This window comes from Heterodontus francisci, chromosome 13, assembly GCF_036365525.1.
Source record: "Heterodontus francisci isolate sHetFra1 chromosome 13, sHetFra1.hap1, whole genome shotgun sequence".
In the NCBI taxonomy this organism is placed as follows: Eukaryota; Metazoa; Chordata; class Chondrichthyes; order Heterodontiformes; family Heterodontidae; genus Heterodontus; species Heterodontus francisci.
Genome location: NC_090383.1, coordinates 67095547 through 67114374, shown reverse-complemented (window position 1 = coordinate 67114374; position 18828 = coordinate 67095547). Strand labels below are relative to the sequence as shown.

General features: G+C 41.8%; 1 protein-coding gene across 4 annotated transcripts in view; it reads right to left on the bottom strand.

Moving 5' to 3' along the window:
* The window catches only part of LOC137376413 (proteasome activator complex subunit 4-like), a 227538-nt gene that overhangs the window by 126130 nt on the left and 82580 nt on the right, over nucleotides 1–18828 (bottom strand). For all 4 annotated transcript variants that reach the window (XM_068044928.1, XM_068044930.1, XM_068044929.1 and 1 more), the window contains 5 exons: nucleotides 17714–17809; nucleotides 9044–9099; nucleotides 8112–8168; nucleotides 1435–1490; nucleotides 889–987 (listed from right to left, as the gene is read on the bottom strand). In XM_068044928.1, coding sequence (XP_067901029.1) covers nucleotides 889–987; nucleotides 1435–1490; nucleotides 8112–8168; nucleotides 9044–9099; nucleotides 17714–17809 — 364 coding nt within the window. The remainder of the gene's footprint in view (nucleotides 1–888; nucleotides 988–1434; nucleotides 1491–8111; nucleotides 8169–9043; nucleotides 9100–17713; nucleotides 17810–18828) is intronic.

Below are 18828 nucleotides of genomic sequence, written 5' to 3'. Positions count from 1 at the left end.
TTTGAGGAATTCCAAAAGGTGATAATGTGAAGGTGGGAAGGGAGCCCACTGCTGGCAATGCACTAGCTACACCAGGACAGGCAGGAATGGAGCCATACAAGGGCAGACCCATACCCAGGGAGCTGGTCCAATAGAAGAGACACGATGGGGAAGATTGGCAGGGCTGACCATATCAAATGTTGCAGAGGTCAAAGAGGACAAGGAGTAGTAAACTCACTATGGTCTCATGGGCATCATTTGTAAATAACCAGGACAATCTCAGTGCGTTGAACAGGGCAAAAGGTTGGACTGAAGGTATTCAAACCACGAGTTTTGGGAGATGTTCACAGATATCAAGTGGAACAGAAAAGGTCAATCTCGAGCACTATTTCAAATTAAACCGTGACTGCAGAAAAATGGGATGCAAGTACAAACTGATTAAAAGCAAGTTCAAAAATGGTGGCAGGTGTTCCATGTAGGGTAGTGGAAGCAAAAACTCTGTAGTTAGATGCCATGATTCAGAAGGCAATCAAATGTTTGTCTAAAATGAAGAGACAGATGGGTCAAACGGTCTCACTCATCTGTATGTATGATTTTGAATAAAAATACCAACTCTTCCCCTGCCACCACCCCCCCTTAAAAGGAAATTACCAATGAATGACTTGAGAGAACACAACACAACAGGTAATAGAAGTTATGACAGAGGGGAAATACGTTTGTGCTCTGCATTTGAATAAAATTCCCAAGAAATGTACCGCTCATGCAAAAGGTGAACAATAAATACAATTTTACTTTGGACCTTAAAATAACTAGAAAACCATATTAGAGTTTCCCAGCCATTGATACTAAATGAAATATAGTAAATATTTTTATAAAAAGAAAAGGAAGAAATGTCAATGTCATCCTTACCCTGTTCTCCATGGATTTTTTCACAAGGTTAAAGCTTTTCCATCTGGAGTCAAACTCATGCTTATAAGAACCACGAAACTGCAGCAAGTCTCCCATAATCTGAAATTAATAGTTGTAATATTGTTTAACAGTACTAAGGTGCAGCAATCCCCTTTCCTCTGCTGAAGGCAGTGACTCACACAGGAGTATGAGCATAACTTCCATCCACTATTTTGTGGCCATTCTTCATTTGTCAGCTTAGATGGTGAGCATAAGACTATTTTGCTGTGCAGAAGATCAAAAGATATGAATGTACCATCACAAACACACATTCTCCAGCAAAAGTCACTGGACAGAAATCAGGAGGTAACTGATCTCCTCTTCCCTAATTCGAAGGTACTGAGGTCAATTATAGCACCCAACTGCTGCAGTTGTTGACATCAGTTTAGAGATATAAATAAGCCACCTTCCTGGTTAGTATCGCTGAATTCCAAACTGGGCAGTGCTCTTAATTGAGCCATCGTTGCAGCAAAATACATTGTTTCAAACTTCTGTTTCCATTCTCACCTTAATAATTACAAATAAGGACTTGGTGTCATCTTCAGAGTTATCCAACATGTGATCTAAAAGAGTAGATAGGAAGGAATTAACATTTTCCAGTGTTTTGTTTTGGTCTTGCATTTAGTTTTGCTAAAAAAAATGCTCTCTCAATATGAAGCATTCTACTTCCTAATTACTTGTATTTCATGCACTGTTTCCCCCCCACCCCCCTCCACTTACACAAAAAAGTGGCTCACTATACTGATTTACTCCTTTTGCCTTAATCCTTCCCTCCTGAATGCACAAAACTCTGAACAGCATAAATGCTGTCATTAGTAGTTCAAAAAGTAGGTGATTTTCATTAGTAACACCCTGTGGAAAGGAAAATTTGAAACAAAATCTATTTTCTTACAAAGAACATAGGGTATACAATTTACCTTAAATTTTGTTTCAAGAAAACTTTGTGTTACATAAACTTTAAAATATGGTGTTTATAGTCTCTAAGACGACTTTTGAGTTCCACACAAAAAACTGCTACTAAAGTGGTGAAATTCAAAGTAAACCTGTGAATGGATAAGGAGTTAGCTGAAGGATAGTAGTGGATACTTCTTGGGGAATAATGTCAAGTTAGGCATTGAATTAATGACTCAGTCGAGTGGTCCAGGAAATCAGTGCAGGGAAGCCTACAGTTTTGAAGTTGCATTTAATGACGATACCGAACTGAGTAGGGGGCCACTGAATTTGAAAATATTAACTGTAAGTGGGCAGAACTGTGGCAGGTAACACTTAATATGGAGAAGTATGGTGGCCTGGTAGTTATAGTACTAGACTGGCAACTGAGGATGTAAGTTCAAATCTAATCATCATTACTGCTCAAATGAATTATTCATTCAATCAATGAGTAATGGGATAGCATCAGGAAAAGTGACGAGGAGCTGCTAACTGGTTTACTAATATCAGTCAGGGAAGAGAAGCTGCCATCCCTAGGTCTGGCTGACGTAGCACTTGAATCCCACAATATGTAAATGACAATGCCTTCCGAAGTAGACTGGAAAACCACCAGGTTGTAAAACCATTTCTAATAAACAGAATGCTAAAGAGAACAACGTATTTATATAGCATCTTTAACATAGTAAAATGTCCCATGGCCCTTCACAGCAGTGTTATCAAACAAAATTTGACACCGAGCCACATAAGGAGATTTTAGGGTGGATGACCAAAAGCTTGGTAAGAGGTAGGTTTTGAGGAACATCTTAAAAGGAGGAAAGAGAGGTGGCCAAGTTTAGGGAAGGAATTCCAGAGCTTCGGGTCTTAGCAGCTGAAAGCATGGCCGCCAATGGTACAGCGATTAAAATCAGGGATGTTAAAAAGATCAGAATTAGAGAACCACAAATATCTTGGAAGGTTTTTACAGTTGGAAATTAGAGAAAGATAGGGAGAGGCAAGGCCATGAAGGGATGAGAAAACAAGGATGAGAATTTTAAAATTGAGATAGTGCTTAACCGGGAGCCAATGTGGATCAGCAAGCACAGGGGTGATGGGTGAATGGGACTTCATACAAATTAGGACACAGGCAGCAGTTTTGGAGGACTCAAGTTTACAGAGGATATAATATGGAAGGCTGGCCAGGAGTGCTTTGGAATAGTCATGTCTCGAGGCAAAATATCCTCAAGACAAAGCAATTCCAACTCAGTTGTTCTTATAATAGCCCTTCAACATCTGAGGACTGGTACCCACATTGGGAGATCTGACCCACAGACAACTTAATTTCCATTCCTGGATACAAACATACGAATATACGAGCAGGAGTAGGCCACTCGGCCCCTCGAACCTGCTCCGCCATTCAATAAATTCACGGCTGAATTGATTTCTCAACATTACCACCTACCCCTATAACGTTTCACGCCCTTGCTCATCAAGAATCTATCTACCTCTGCCTTAAACATATTCAAAGACTCTGCTTCCACTGCCTTTTGAGGAAGAGCGCTCCAAAAACTCACGATCCTCAGAGAAAAAAATTTCTCCTCATCTCTGTCTTATATGGGCGACCCCTTATTTTTAAACAGTGACTCCTGGTTCTACATTCCCCCACAAGGGGAAACATCCTTTCCACATCCACCCTGTCAAGGCCCCTCAGAATCTTATGTGTTTCAATCAAGTCACCTCTTACTCTTCTAAATTCCAGCAGATACAAGCCTAGCCTGTTCTATCTTTTCCAAGATAGCCCGCCCATTCCAGTTATCAGTCTAGTAAGCGTTCTTTGAACTGCTTCCAACGCATTTACATCCTTCCTTAAATATGGAGACCAATACTGTACACAGTACTCCAGATGTGGTCTCACCAATGCCCTGTATAGCTGAAGCATAACCTCCTGACTTTTGTATTCAATTCCGCTCGCGATAAACGATAACATTCTATTAGCTTTCCCAATTACGTGCTGTACCTGCATACTAACCTTTTGTGATTCATGCACTAGGACACCCAGATCCCTCTGCATCTCAGAGCTCTGCAATCTCTCACCATTTAGATAATATGCTTCTTTGTTATTCTTTGTGCCAAAATGGACAACTTTGAATTTTCTCACATTATACTCCATCTATCAGATTTTTGCCCACTCACTTAACCTATCTATATCCCTCTGTTGCCTCCTTATGTCCTCTTCACAACCTACTTTCCTACCAATCATGATGTCATCAGCAAATTTAGCAACCATACCTTCGGTCCCTTCATTCCAAGTCATTTATATAAAATTATAAAAGGTTGAGGCAGCAGCACAGATCCCTGTGGCACACCACTCGTTACATCTTGCCAACCAGAAAATTACCCATTTATGCCTACTCTGTTTCCTGTTAGTTGACCAAACTTCTAGCCATGCCAACGTTATCCCCTATGCCATGAGCTTTTATTTTCCACAATAACCTTTGATGTGGCACCTTATCAAATGCCTTCTGGAAGTCTAAGTACAATACATCCACAGCACATGTAACTCCCTCAAAGAACTCCAATAAATTGGTTAAACATGATTTCCCTTTAACAAAACCATGTTTACGCTGCCTGATTACCTTGAATTTTTCTAAGTGCCCTGCTATAACGTCTTTAATAATAGCTTCTAACATTTTCCCAAAGACAGAGAGGGGGGCGTGGACAGACAGAGAGGGGGGCGTGGAGAGACAGAGAGGGGGGCGTGGAGAGACAGAGAGGGGGGCGTGGAGAGACAGAGAGGGAAAGAAATAAAGAGAGAAAAGAAAAACAGCTGTTCTGAGATCATCGATACAGCAAACGGCTGCTAAGACTTGAATCTGATTCGAAAGTTGAGGTTTGTGGAGGAGAAAAGACTAATGGGGCCATCAGAGATTGCCTTATTAACGGGAGCCCAGGTCAAATGCAATCAGAAGAAGTGATTCTAGGACATTGCCTTTGAGAAGGACAGGGAGATCCAACCCACAGCAACTGGGAGGAGTTTGAGACTTTTCACTGCAAGGATATCTTCTTTGTTGATAATACTGTGTAATTATAAATGTGGTGTGGGGTTTTCAAATGTGTTAATGTTAACGGGAAATACGTTTCTCTGTAATTTAGTGTATTAGCTACCTACTGAGTGCTGTTTAATTTTTCCTTTGTTGATTTTTAGTTTAGTTGTTATAGTGGAAGTCTTAAAAACGTGAAATCTTGCATAGATTTCCTTAATTGGTCTGGGGAGTTCATATCTCTTTTTAAGTTAACGCTCTCTACTGAGGTTGTAACAGTCTGTCCATGACAATATTGATGGGAATGACCAAAGCCATCTTCACACCAAAAACATCCTCCACTGTTCTGTGTGGCACTGCCAACCTGCTAATTGAGGTAGATTAACAGATCTAGCAGCTCAAAACTAGGTATCAGGTATCCATGAGATAATGTGAGCCATCAGTAGTAGCAGAATTGTATACCACCACAATCTATAACCACATGGCACAGCATATCTCACTTCTCCATTGCAATTAAGTCTGATGACCAACCCTGGCTCAATGAGGAGTGTAGAAGAGCATGCCAGGAACAGCACCAAATGCACCTGAAAGGTGCCAACCTGTTGAAGCTACAAGACAGGACTATATGCATGCATGCATGCTAAACAGAGATAGCAACATGCGATTGACAGAGCTGAGAGATACCAAATTCAACAGATCAGGAGAAAGCTCTGCAACCTTGCCACATCCAATCATGAATGGTGGCGGTGAACGAACAGGAGGAGGAGGTTCCATGAACATACCAATCCTTAACAATGGTGGAGCCCAGCACATGAGAGCTTAAGACAAGGCTGAAGCGTTAGCAACCATCTTCAGCCAGCAGTACCAAGTGGATAATCATTCTCAGACACCACCAATGTCAATGCCAGTCTTCAGTCAACTTGATTCATTCCATGTGGCATCAAGGAACAGCTGAGTTCACTGGACAGAGCATAAGTTAAGGGGTCCATCATCATCCTGATTATAATGTGCAACATTTATGCTCCAGGATTAACCATGCCCCAAACTAAGTTGTTCTAGTACAGCTGCAACATTAGCATTTACCCAACAATATGAAAAATTTCCCAGATATGTCCTGTCCACAAAGGACAGGCAAGTTCAACCCAGCCACCTACCGCCCATTCGGTCAAATCCAAATCATCAGCAAAATAATGAAAAGGTGTTGTCAAAAACATTATCAAGCAGCACTTAATCACCAAGCTAAGTTTGGGTTCTGCCAGGACCACACAGCTTAAGACATCCTTACAGCTTTAGTTCAAACATGTACACAAGTCCTGAATTCCAGAGGTGAGGTGACTATCCTTGACATCAAGGCAGCAATTGATAAAGGGTGGCACAAAGGAGACTTAGTTAAAACTGAAATCAATGGGGAATGCTGGGGTTTAGGGGTGGGGGGTGGCGGGAGAAGTTAACTGTCCATTGGCTGGCAAAGAAAGATAGTTGTGGTTGTTGGAGGGCAATCATCTCAGCCCCAGGACATTGTTGCAGAGTTCCTCAGGGACTTAGGCCTAAGTATCTTTAGCTGCTTCTTTCATGATATTGTCTCCATCGTAAGGATGAAGTGCAGGTGTGCACTGATGATTGCAAGTAGAGTTGAACACTGCACAATTCCTCAGATAATGAAGCAATCCATGCCCACCCACATGCAACAAAATGTGGACAACATCCAGGCTTCGGCTGATATGGTGCAAATATTACTTGCCACTTAATAGTCCGAAGCAATGAACATCATCAAGAAGAAAGCTTAACCACCTTCCCTCGGCAATAAGCGACATTACCATTGGAGAGTCGCTCATCATTAACAAACTCAACTGGAACAACAAAGAAAATGTTGTGGCTACTACAGCAGGAGAGAGGCTGGGTATTCTGGGTACTCATAAGAGTGGTATTTTTTTTTTAAAATTCATTCGCAAGATGTGAGAGTCACCAGCAATGCCAGGATCCGTTGCCCAACCTTAATTGCCCTTGAAAAAGTGGTTGTGAGCCACCTTCTTGAACCACTGCAGTCCATATGGTGCAGATACATCCACAGTGCTGTTAGGGAGGGAGTGCCAGAATTTTGACCTAGCAACAGTGAGGGAATGGTGATATAGTCCCCAATTAGGTTGGGGTGTGACTTGGAGGGAACCTTGCAGGTAGTGGTGTTCCCATGCATCTGCTGCCCTTGTTCTTCTAGGTGGTAGCAGTCACGAGTTTGGAAAATAAGTTGCTGCAGTGCATCTTGTAGAAAGTACACACTGCTGCCACTATGCGCCGCTGGTAGAGGGAGTGAATGTTTGAGGTGATGGATGGGGTGCTGAGCAAGCTGGTTGCTTTGTCCTGTATGGTGTCAAACTTCTTGAGTGTTGTCAGAGCCACACTCATCCAGGTAAGTGGAGAGTATTCCATCAATCTCCTGACATTGTGCCTTCTAGGTGGTGCACAGGTTTTGGGAATCAGGAGATGAGCTACTCACTGCAAAATTCCCAGCCACTGACTCCCCTTGTAGTCAGTATTTATATGGCTAGTCCAGTTAAGTTTCTGGTTAATGGTGACCCCCACCCCCCCCCACAAGGATGTTGATGCTGGGGGGAATTCAGCGATGGTAATGCTATTGAACGTCGAGGGGAGATGGGTAGATTCTTGTTGGAGATGGTCATTGCCTGGCACTTCTGTGGCATGAATGTTACTTGCCACTTATCAGCCCAAGCCTGAATGTTGTCCAGAGCTTGCTGCATGTGGGCACAGAGTGCTTCAGTAGCTGAGGAGCTTAAACATGGCTATTATGCCATGTGGAGCATTACAGTAGAACCACTGATTTATTGTCATTGTGATTTTTTTTGCTGCTTTGGAGATCGAATTCCCAGATTTAGTTTATTATTCTGTAAAAACTGTAAATGAATTGTTTTTTTTTATATATATTGGTTCCTTTATCTACATATTCAATTTTATTCCTAACCATTTCTAAAGATCAGATTACACATTAAAAAGGTATGTACACAGGGAAGGGAATAGGTCTTTAACTACACTGGGGGGAGAAGGAAAGTCCTTGGCTCTGGTGGCAATGGGGGAACGGGGCACATTGTCTATGGCCTGCTTAGAGCACATGATTGAAAGCTTGATCCTTTTCCTAAGTTCTATACTTATGTTCTGCTAATTATCAGATGATCACCACTGGAAAACAAATGCTTAAAGTGATGTCTTTTTTATGATACTTACGTAGCAGTTTCCTTATGACTTGTGCAATCGCTTCCCTGTAGTTTTCTCTTGAAGGATCTAACAATCAGAAATTACAGTACAGATCAGAGATGGGATCCAGGATTTTACACTAGCAACTCAACTCCGCTTTTGTTCACAGATTCAGAAACAGGTCCACAGTTGGCACAATAAGCAATCAGCAGGAATTATGCTTTTAGGCTGGGATACAGTTGAAACCAAAATCAGACAATGAGATACCTTTGTTTACAATATAGTAAGCCTAAATTCAGAGTCAAATTACATCAAGCTCCTTGCACACACCTCCCAGCAAATGGGAAGAAGCCCACCCTCTCAGCTAGAGAAAATGCATAGCACAGGAAGACTATATGATGTGGCGGGGGGGGGGGGGGAAGGGGGATCTGTTTTGTGTATAAAGGAGGTAATATTTTCAAATCTGGATACATATAAACAAATTTCTACAAAGTTCTCTTCCTACAATAGTTACTTTCATAGGAATGGGTTCTGAAGCCTCTACACTCGATACTTACCTGCTAATTAATACTGTATAAAATAATTTAAAATAATCATTTTTTTCTTGTATATCTTTTTATAACTACCATGCACAAATCATTAAGTAAAACAATCAACAGAACTCTCAAGATACCAGGTTCAATTTCTCAATCAAGAAAAATAACTTTATAACAGATTTCACTTCCTACATATTCACTTTTGTAATGGTCCAATGAAGATCATTTCCATCTCATCAATTCAGACATTAGAAACATGGAGTTACAATCCTACACTAGTGTACATTTCTTACAAGTTTTATGTGAAGACTTTCAAAGTGTAGAATTTACTATGAACAATTTATATTTGGAGTTAGGAAAACCAATCGGATGTCGGTGTATTTGTGGAACACAACTTAAAACAGAACTCATTCTTTTACTACATACCATAATTAACACCAGTACAGAGCTTGGTCTCCTCCAAGGACATCATAGTTGGAGCCCTGCATAAAAATAGTAACATAACCCTTAAAAATTAAAAAAGGTGCGTTGTCACATTAAAACTTAATATTCAATATAAAAATGCATTTTTAAATACATTGATATGGAAAATACAGTACAATACCATATTAGGGAAAGCCAAACAGTAAAAATCAAATGTTATCAATACACATAAAAAAAACTATCTAGTGACATTAAAAAGTACATTTAACATGATTCAAGGACTGCAGTGTCATGAGTGCCGATTTTGCACTTTTCATCCCTTCAAATGTACATTTTAAACAGGTATGTTCTAGCTTGGAATGCAATGCCCCTCCTAATTAAACATGGAAGTTGGTACTTTAACAAACAGTTTTGACCATCGAGGAAAGACTGATAAAATTTAGGAGATCAATAAACCAAAAACCAAGGCAAAATTGCCATTTTAAAGTGAAATAAATAACAAGAACAATGAGTAAGGTGCTGAAGCAAAGTTTCTAATCCCTAGGGAAAACAAAGTGGAGGGTGTATGCCAAGAAGTGGGAATTACCTTGACAGCAATGTTTAAATCTGTATTTTTTTATATATATACACACATGTAGAGGTGTATAAAATAATCTCAAGAACCAATGATGTACAAAACTGGGTATTTCATTAAAATAATTTCCCAATTTATTCAGGGAACCCCACTTGCAGTAGACGTTAATTATCTAGATAATCTTGTACGAAGAAATTCTTTGCTTTTAACATTGTCTTTATTTTTAACATTTTCATGCCTACTCAACACATCAATTGATTTTCCAGGATATTGCAGTGAAACATATTCAACTGTCTTGAGGACAAGAAAAGAAATACTCAAATGAATAAACATATAGTCTGGTCTGAACAGAGTAAACTGATTTTAGCATAGCTGATGCTACAATTAGTCTCAGTCTCCCTACTCTAGATCAGTGTTGTCCAGTAGGATTTTGATGCTCACCAAATCTGTGGTGATCAGGTCACCACTTTCACCTCTTTCTTCTTTGGCCTCCTTGTCTCGGGAGACAATGGGTAAGCGCCTGGAAGTGGTCAGTGGTTTGTGGAGCAGCGCCTGGAGTGGCTATAAAGGCCAATACTAGAGTGACAGACTCTTCCACAGGTGCTGCAGAAAAAATTGGTTGTCGGGGCTGTTACACAGTTGGCTCTCCCCTTGCGCTTCTGTCTTTTTTCCTGCCAACTGCTAAGTCTCTGACTCGCCACACTTTAGCCCCGCCTTTATGGTTGTCCGCCAGCTCTGGCGATCGCTGGCAACTGACTCCCACGACTTGTGATCAATGTTACAGGACTTCATGTCGCATTTGCAGACGTCTTTAAAGCGGAGACACGGATGGCCGGTAGGTCTGATACCAGTGATGAGCTCGCTGTACAACGTGTCCTTGGGGATCCTGCCATCTTCCATGCGGCTCACATGGCCAAGCCATCTCAAGCGCCGCTGACACAGTAGTGTGTATAAGCTGGGGATGGTGGCTGCCTCGAGGACTTCTGCGTTGGAAATGCGGTCCTGCCACCTGATGCCAAGGATTCTCCGGAGGCAGCGAAGATGGAATGAATTCAGACGTCGCTCTTGGCTGACATACCTTGTCCAGGCCTCGCTGCCGTAGAGCAAGGTACTGAGGACACAGGCTTGATACACTCGGACTTTTGTGTTCAGTGTCAGTGCGCCATTTTCCCACACTCTCTTGGCTAGTCTGGACATAGCATTGGAAGTCTTTCCCATGCGCTTGTTGATTTCTGCATCGAGAGACAGGTTACTGGTGATAGTTGAGCCTAGGTAGGTGAACTCTTGAACCACTTCCAGAGCGTGGTCGCCGATATTGATGGATGGAGCATTTCTGACGTCCTGTCCCATGATGTTCGTTTTCTTGAGGCTAATGGTTAGGCCAAATTCGTTGCAGGTAGCCACAAACCTGTCGATGAGTCTCTGCAGACACTCTTCAGTGTGAGATGTTAATGCAGCATCGTCAGCAAAGAGGAGTTCCCTGATGAGGACTTTCCGTACTTTGGTCTTTGCTCTTAGGCGGGCAAGGTTGAACAACCTGCCACCTGATCTTGTGTGGAGGAAAATTCCTTCTTCTGAAGACCTGAACGCGTGAGAGCAGCAGGGAGAAGAAAATCCCAAATAGTGTAGGTGCTAGAACACAGTCCTGTTTCACGTCACTCAGGATAGGAAAGGGGTCTGATGAGGTGCCGCTATGCTGAATTGTGCCTTTCATATTGTCATGGAATGAGGTGATGATACTTAGTAGCTTTGGTGGACATCCGACCTTTTCTAGTAGTCTGAAGAGACCACGTCTGCTGACGAGGTCAAAGGCTTTGGTGAGATCAATGAAAGCAACGTAGAGGGGCATCTGTTGTTCGCGGCATTTCTCCTGTAGCTGACGAAGGGAGAACAGCATGTCAATGGTCGATCTCTCTGCTCGAAAGTCACACTGTGCCTCAGGGTCGACAAGCTCGGCCAGCTTCTGGAGCCTGTTTAAAGCGACTCGAGCGAAGTCTTTCCCCACTATGCTGAGCAGGGAGATTTCACGGTAGTTGTTGCAGTCACCGCGGTCACCTTTGTTTTTATAGAGTTTGATGATATTGGCATTGCGCATGTCCTGTGGTACTGCTCCCTCGTCCCAGCATAGGCAAAGCAGTTCATAGAGTGCTGAGAGTATGGCAGGCTTAGCACTCTTGATTATTTCAGGGGTAATGCCGTCCTTCCCAGGGGCTTTTCCGCTGGCTAGAGAATCAATGGCATCACTGAGTTCCGATTTTGTTGGCTGTACATTCAGCTCATCCATGACTGGCAGAGACTGGGCTGCATTGAGGGCGGTCTCAGTGCCAACATTCTCCCTGGAGTACAGTTCTAGGTAGTGCTCAACCCAGCGGACCATTCGCTTGCGTTGGTCAGTGATTGTGTCCCCTGATTTCGATTTGAGGGGGGCGATCTTCTTGATGGTTGGCCCAAAAGCTCTCTTAATGCCATCATACATTCCTCTGATGTTTCCGGTGTCAGAGGCCAGCTGAATATGACTGCATAGGTGTTGCCAGTAGTCATTTGCACAGCGCCTGGCTGTTCTTTGTGCAGTGCTTCTGGCTGTTTTAAGTGCTACGGATGTTAACTCGCTGGGGGTTTTTTTGTAGTTCAGCAGTGCAATGCGCTTAGCGGCTATGACAGGTTCCAGCTCTTCAAAATGAGATTGAAACCAGTCTGCATTCCGCTTCACACGTTTGCCATAGGTGGTCATGGCTGACTCATAGATGGTGTCTCTGATGTGGGCCCACTTGGTTTCTGCATTCCCTGTGGGAGTGTTTTGAAGGGCTTTTTCAAGTGAATTTAGAAATTTTTGTAACAGCTGTGGATAAGAAATTCTGCTCGTGTTGATGCGCGGGTGGCCCTTCTGCTTGGAGTGACGCAGCTTCTTTGGTTTGAGTCTAACCTTGCTGCACACCAGGGAGTAGTCGGTGTCGCAGTCCACACTGTGGATGCTGCGTGTGATTTGAACAAAGTTTAAGGAGGCTCGCCTTGTGACGATGAGGTCCAGCTGGTGCCAACGACGTGATCTTGGGTGCCTCCAAGAAACCTGGTGACAGGGTTTAGTGTGAAAGAACGAGTTGGTGATGCAGAGGTTATGACAGGTACACAACTCAAGCAGTCTCTGTCCATTCTCACCACTTTCACCACAATACAAGATATATGCAATATAAATAAAACAAATATGCAATCTTTTAAGAATAAATTGCTCACAGTTTAAAACAAAACCAAGACCAATACGCAATAAAACACGACTATCCAGACAAAAGCATTAGTATGTATGTACTGATAAAATATAGCGCAGAAACTGTATTTACTGTAAATTTAAACATTCAGTGCAACACTTTACAATCTTTCTTTCACCAATGTCCTGAAAATGGGCAGAAACTTTTTGCTGAGTGAGCATCACAACTTTGCCTCCAGATTCACATCCAGTATCTGTGATCAATGCTTTAACTTCATGAAAGCTACTGCAGGAAAAGTGGATTCACAGCGCCACATTGAGCCACATATCGAAAACAGCTTTGTGATGCCTGAGTGGAGAACCATGAACTCACTGTCCTTCAAAAGCTGAATCCACCACATCAAGACAGATTATCTTTCGGCTGATAACTGACTTTGAAGTGAAAGTAAATCCGCTTTGAAACTGTGCCTGTCCAGGGAAAGCATACTGACGAGGCCTTGATAGTCAAGAATTATAGATGTTAAAGTGAAATGGATCTTGTGTGAATGAAAGGCAAGCTAGAAACTTTCAAAGTCAGAAGCTCTTGCCAAACTTGCTGTGCAGATTCTCCAACCACTTCATACAGCGCTGCTGTTCAATACCAGAATCTTCCGCATCCCGCCGCAGATTTGGAAAGTGCATGAAATCCTGACTCTTCAAGCATGCCACAAAATGTTTCAGTTTTGACTGAAACTCTCGCGCATACTGTGTCAAATTGTAAATCAGCTTTCCCTGAAGTTTCAGGTTCAGTTCATTCAAGTGGGCAGTGATGTCAGTCAGAAAATGCACCCTCGGTCACAGAGTAAGTTCTCGGCAAGAAAGTCTTGGATTGGAGTGAGCAAAGCAGCAAATCGTTGCAAGACCTTTCCATGACTCAGTCACTGTGCATTCACAATGATGATGATTTTGGTGAAATCTGACTCCGCTTTTCCAACAACTCCACAAACTGTCCATGGTTCAGAGTGCTACCACGAATAAAATTGGCGATTTTGACAACCACGCTCATACAAAAACACAAGAAATAGGAACAGAAATAGACTCTATGGCCCATTGAACCTGCTCTGCCATTCGTTACGATCCTGGCTGATCTTGGGCTTCAATTCCACTTTCCTGCCCTCTCCCCATATCCCTCGATTCCCTGCGAGACCAAAAATCTATCTATCCCAGCCTTAAACGTATTCAATGATGGATTATCTACAACCCTCTGGGGTAGAGAATTCCAAAGATTCACAACCCATTGAGTGTAGTAATTTCTCCTCATCTCAGTCCTGAATGAATGGCCCCTTATCCTGAGACTGTGCCCCCATGTTCTGGATTCCCCAACCAGTGGAAACAATCTCTCAGCTACTACCCTATCAAGCCCTTTCCGAATCTTGTATGTCTCAATTAGATTGCCTCTCATTCTTCTAAACTGCAGAGAATATAGGCCCAATTCACTCAGCCTCTCAACACAGGACAAACCCCTCATCCAGGGACCAATTTAGTAAATCTTCGCTGCACTGCCTCCAGTGCAAGTATATCCTTTCTTAAATGTGGAGACCAAAATGGCACACAGTATTCCAGGTGCAGTCTCACCAAGGCCCTGTACAGTTTTACTAAGACTTCTTTATTCCTGTACTTCAAAGCCCTTGCAGTAAAGGCCAACATGCCATTTGCCTTCCTAACAGCCTGCTGCACCTGCATGTTAACTTTGTGCGTTCCTTGGACGAGTATCCAAGTCTCTCTCAACAACACTTACCAGTTTCACACCTTTTAGAAAATATTCTGCTTTTCTATTTTTACGACTAAAGTGAACAACTTCACACTTCCCTACATTATACTCCATTTGCCATCTTGTTGCCCACTCACTTAGCCTGTCTATATCTCTTTGCAGCCTCTTTGGGTCATCCCTGTAGTTTACCTTTGTACCGAACTTTGCATCATCAGCAAACTTAGATACATTACTCTCTGCCTCTTCATCCAAGCTGAGGCCCCAGCACCGATCCTTGCGGAACCCCACTATTCACTCCCTGCCAACTTGAAAATACCACATTTATGCCCACTCTCTGCTTCCTGACTGTTAACCAATCCTCTATCCATGCTAATATATTACCCTCAACACCATGAGCCCTTATCTTGCCTATTAATCTTTTATATTGCATCTTATCGAATGCCTTTTGGAAATCCAGGTATACTACATCTACTGGTTCCCCTTTATCTACCCGACCAGTTACATCCTCAAAAAACTCTATTAAATCTGTCAAACAGGATCTCCCTTTAGTAAAACCATGCTGGCTTGTTGCAATCATACTATGCTTTTCCAAGTGCAATGTTAAGACCGCTTCAGTAACAGTTTCCAGCATCTTCCCAAAGACTGATATTAGACTAACTGGCCTGTAGTTCCATGTTTTTTCTCTACCTACTTTCTTGAAAAGCGGTGTAACATTTGCCAACTTCCAATCTGACAGGACCATTCCTGAATCTAAGGAATTCTGGAAAATCATAGCCACGCATGCACCATCTCTGTAGCTATCTCTTTTAGAACCCTAGGATGTAGGCATCTGGTCCTGGGGACTTCAGATTTTAGTCCCACAAGTTTCTCCAATACTTTTTCTCAGCTGATATCAATATCCTTAATTTCTCACTCTTTTTAGCCCCTGAGTTATTGCCTATTTCTGGTATGGAACTAGTGTCTTCTACTGTGAAGACAGACACAAAATATTTGTTCAATGCATCTGCCATTTCCCCATTTCCCATGATGATTTCTTCTGTCTCTGCCTTTAAGGGACCAACGTCTACTTTAGCTACTCTCTTCCTTTTTATGTACTTATAAAAACTCTTACAATCTGTTTTTGGTGGCCCTTTGCTGGTTTTAAAACACTCCAAATCCTCAGACTTGCTACTATTTTTTGCAACACTGTAAACCTCTTCTTTTAGTCTAATACTCTCCTTAACTTCCTGAGTGAGCCACGGATGGGTCATTCTTGACAACTTTTTGTTTTTGAAAGGAATGTACTTTTGTTGAACTGTTTGAATTGTTTCTTTGAATGTTTCTCACTGTTCATTTACCGCCATACCGTCCAGTCTATTTGCCAATTAACTTTAGCCAGTTCTCCCCTCGTACCTTCATAATTAGCTTTAAGATTCTTGTTTGTGATTGAAATATGTCACTTTCAAACTTAACATGAAATTCAATGGTATTATGCTCACTAATTTTCAGTGGATCTTTTACGATAACATTGCTTATTAACCCTGCTTCATTACACAGTATGAGATCTAAGATAGCTTTATCCCTAGTCAGTTCTACAACCTATTGCTCCAAAAAACAGTCACAAAAACATTCTACAAACTCACCTTGTAGACCACTGTTGCCAATTTGGTTGTACCAGTCTATATGCGGATTAACGTCCCCCATAATTAATACATAACCTTTTTTACACGGTCCAATAATTTCCCATTTAATGTTCTGTCTATCAAACCTATCAGCGCATCTTCCGTTGTCATTTGAGCAGATTTTCTTGATGCAAAATGCAGTGAACCGAGGCCAATCCCCATCAAGGCCATTTGCGGTCAAGCTTCTGACAAATCCAGATTTTTATCCAATCATCGCAGGTGCACCATCCGTTGTGACTGAAGCGAACTTCTTCAAATCCAATTCAAACTTTTCCACGATAACTTTGAAAGCATCAAGAATGCAAATGTCACGAGTGTGGTCTTTTAGCCACAAACTGCCAGCATTTTCTCATGAATCTCCAAGTCTTTGGACACAAACCAAATCCAGAAAACAAGCTTTGCAGTATCTCTGAGGTTGCATGATTCAGCCAATGCCACCAAAAACGACACAGTTCTTCAACTGAACACGCAGTTGGGCTTCAAGATTTTGCACCAAATCTTGCAATGGACGAGCAATTGTCTGGTGACTCAGGTGCAGATTTCAAACCTTTTGCAGTATGTCTTTTTTTTGTCTTTGGTTCATAATTTTCGAGCAAAGTTTCCATAGTTGTACAGATTATTTATTTCACAAATTCTCCATCTGAAAATGGTTTGTTTCTTCGAACCAGAATCCACACGGCTTTGTAGCTAGCCAATGTCACCAAGGAAAGAAATTATTTCAAATTCTGCTGCTGTTGATTTAAATTTGACTTCAGATAAGCAATTTTGTTGACTTGATTTGATCGCCAAGAGGAAACTTCCCATCAAACTTGTACACACTTTGGAAATGCTTTTTCAAATTGTCCACATTGTCTTCATTGAATTCGTTTTTTTTTTTACACAGCGTTTTCTTGTTCCTTTCCGCAACGACAAATTCCAACTCCCATTCATCATGAAATTTACACCCAACTTGCTTCCAATCTCTGTTTCTTTGCCGCAGTTTCCACTAAAATGCAGGCTATTTCATAGTCTATCTCAGGTTCACGCTGCCGTTTTCTGATAAGAAACTTATCCATGTTTGAGATGTGGGAAAAAATGTTTGGATAAATTACAGCATCAATTCGCCAAGTCTGTGGCCGATTCGCCACATCTGGTGAGTGGCGAGCGTGTTGGACAACACTGCTCTAAATTGAGGAAAATAAGCTGGGCTGCCATTCTTGAATGATATCCAACTATCCCCAATAGACAGGTATATACATAGACAGCAGGAAGTGACATGGCTCAACTCTAATGCCTTCCACAGGCAAATAACCTCCTCTTGTTCACACATGAAAAACCGAATGTTCAGTGAATTTTCAGAAGGCTGCCATCTCTTGTAGAGCCATAATCTATCAGTAATCATGATGGGAGGGGAGGAAATTAAAGGGAAAAAATGGAAAGAGCAACCAATGAGATTCAAATACTTCTAAAAGAAAGACAATGCTTATTATGCACCAATTTCCCTTACAAGTCACGTATGGGGTCTCCTCCGAGGAAAGGCAACAGGCTCCCTGAGCCCATCAGGCAGTTCTGCACAATACACAAACTCTGGTGTATGTCATCTCTGTTGGGGAAAAAAGAAAACAAATATTTTTTTCTAAAAGCATTTAAGTATTTGCCTTAAAAAATACATCAGCTTGAAGCATGCTCTAGTACACATCTATGTTGCAAAAGAAAAAGTAGTCCTTTTATAAATCGCTGTTTTTTCTCCTCTGGGTTCTGAAACGTGGTGACTTAGATCAATGATTCCCAAACTGGGGTCCATGGACCCCGGGGATCCGGAGAAACATTCCAAGGGGTTTGCAAAATAATGTGGGTGCTTACCAACCAAAGCTGGCCTTTCGAGTGGACAGCGTGGGCGACTGCCCAGAGCACCATGGTCAAGTGTAAGCAAGCAAGCAGCAGCCAGAGGCAGGCATGGTGCAAGCTGGAAGCGGAGTACGGTAAACATGACACCAAGAATAGACAGATTCTACAGTGAGAGACAGGTGCTCCCATCATGCTGATCTTTATAAGTAAATATCTATTTTCTGAAAAGCATTATTAAATGCTTTTACATATAACACTTTCATGAGTACAATATAGCAGCATAATTTAGAGGGGTGATCAGTGATTACTAATCTATTTTAAAATGGGTCTATCAAAAAAGGTTTGAGAGGCACTGATTTAAATATTGAGACATAAAATGCAGACTCCAGCAGGGCTTTTGCCAAATTAACTTTTAAGAATTCTTTTCCACAAGGCTGTAACCTAAATATAAAGAAATTGTGTCATAAATAAATGCTTTCAAATGGTTTTACAGTAAACAGATTACTACGACTGAGCACAGTCATAACTCTAGTTATTGCTCTCCTGCCAGCATTTTTGAACCGATAGACAATTGTAAAGTACTGAAAATGGAAAAAAGTGGCAATATATGTACTCCATGAACACTATCAAAATAGCTAAGGATGTACTTTAAGTAAAATTTAGGGGCCCAAGCAGACTTGAGACTCAACATGTCAAATCACCAAAGAGAAGCAAGCAACAAAAGAAACACAAAAACAAATTATATAGCCAAGACAGTGGAGTACAAGTCAAAGG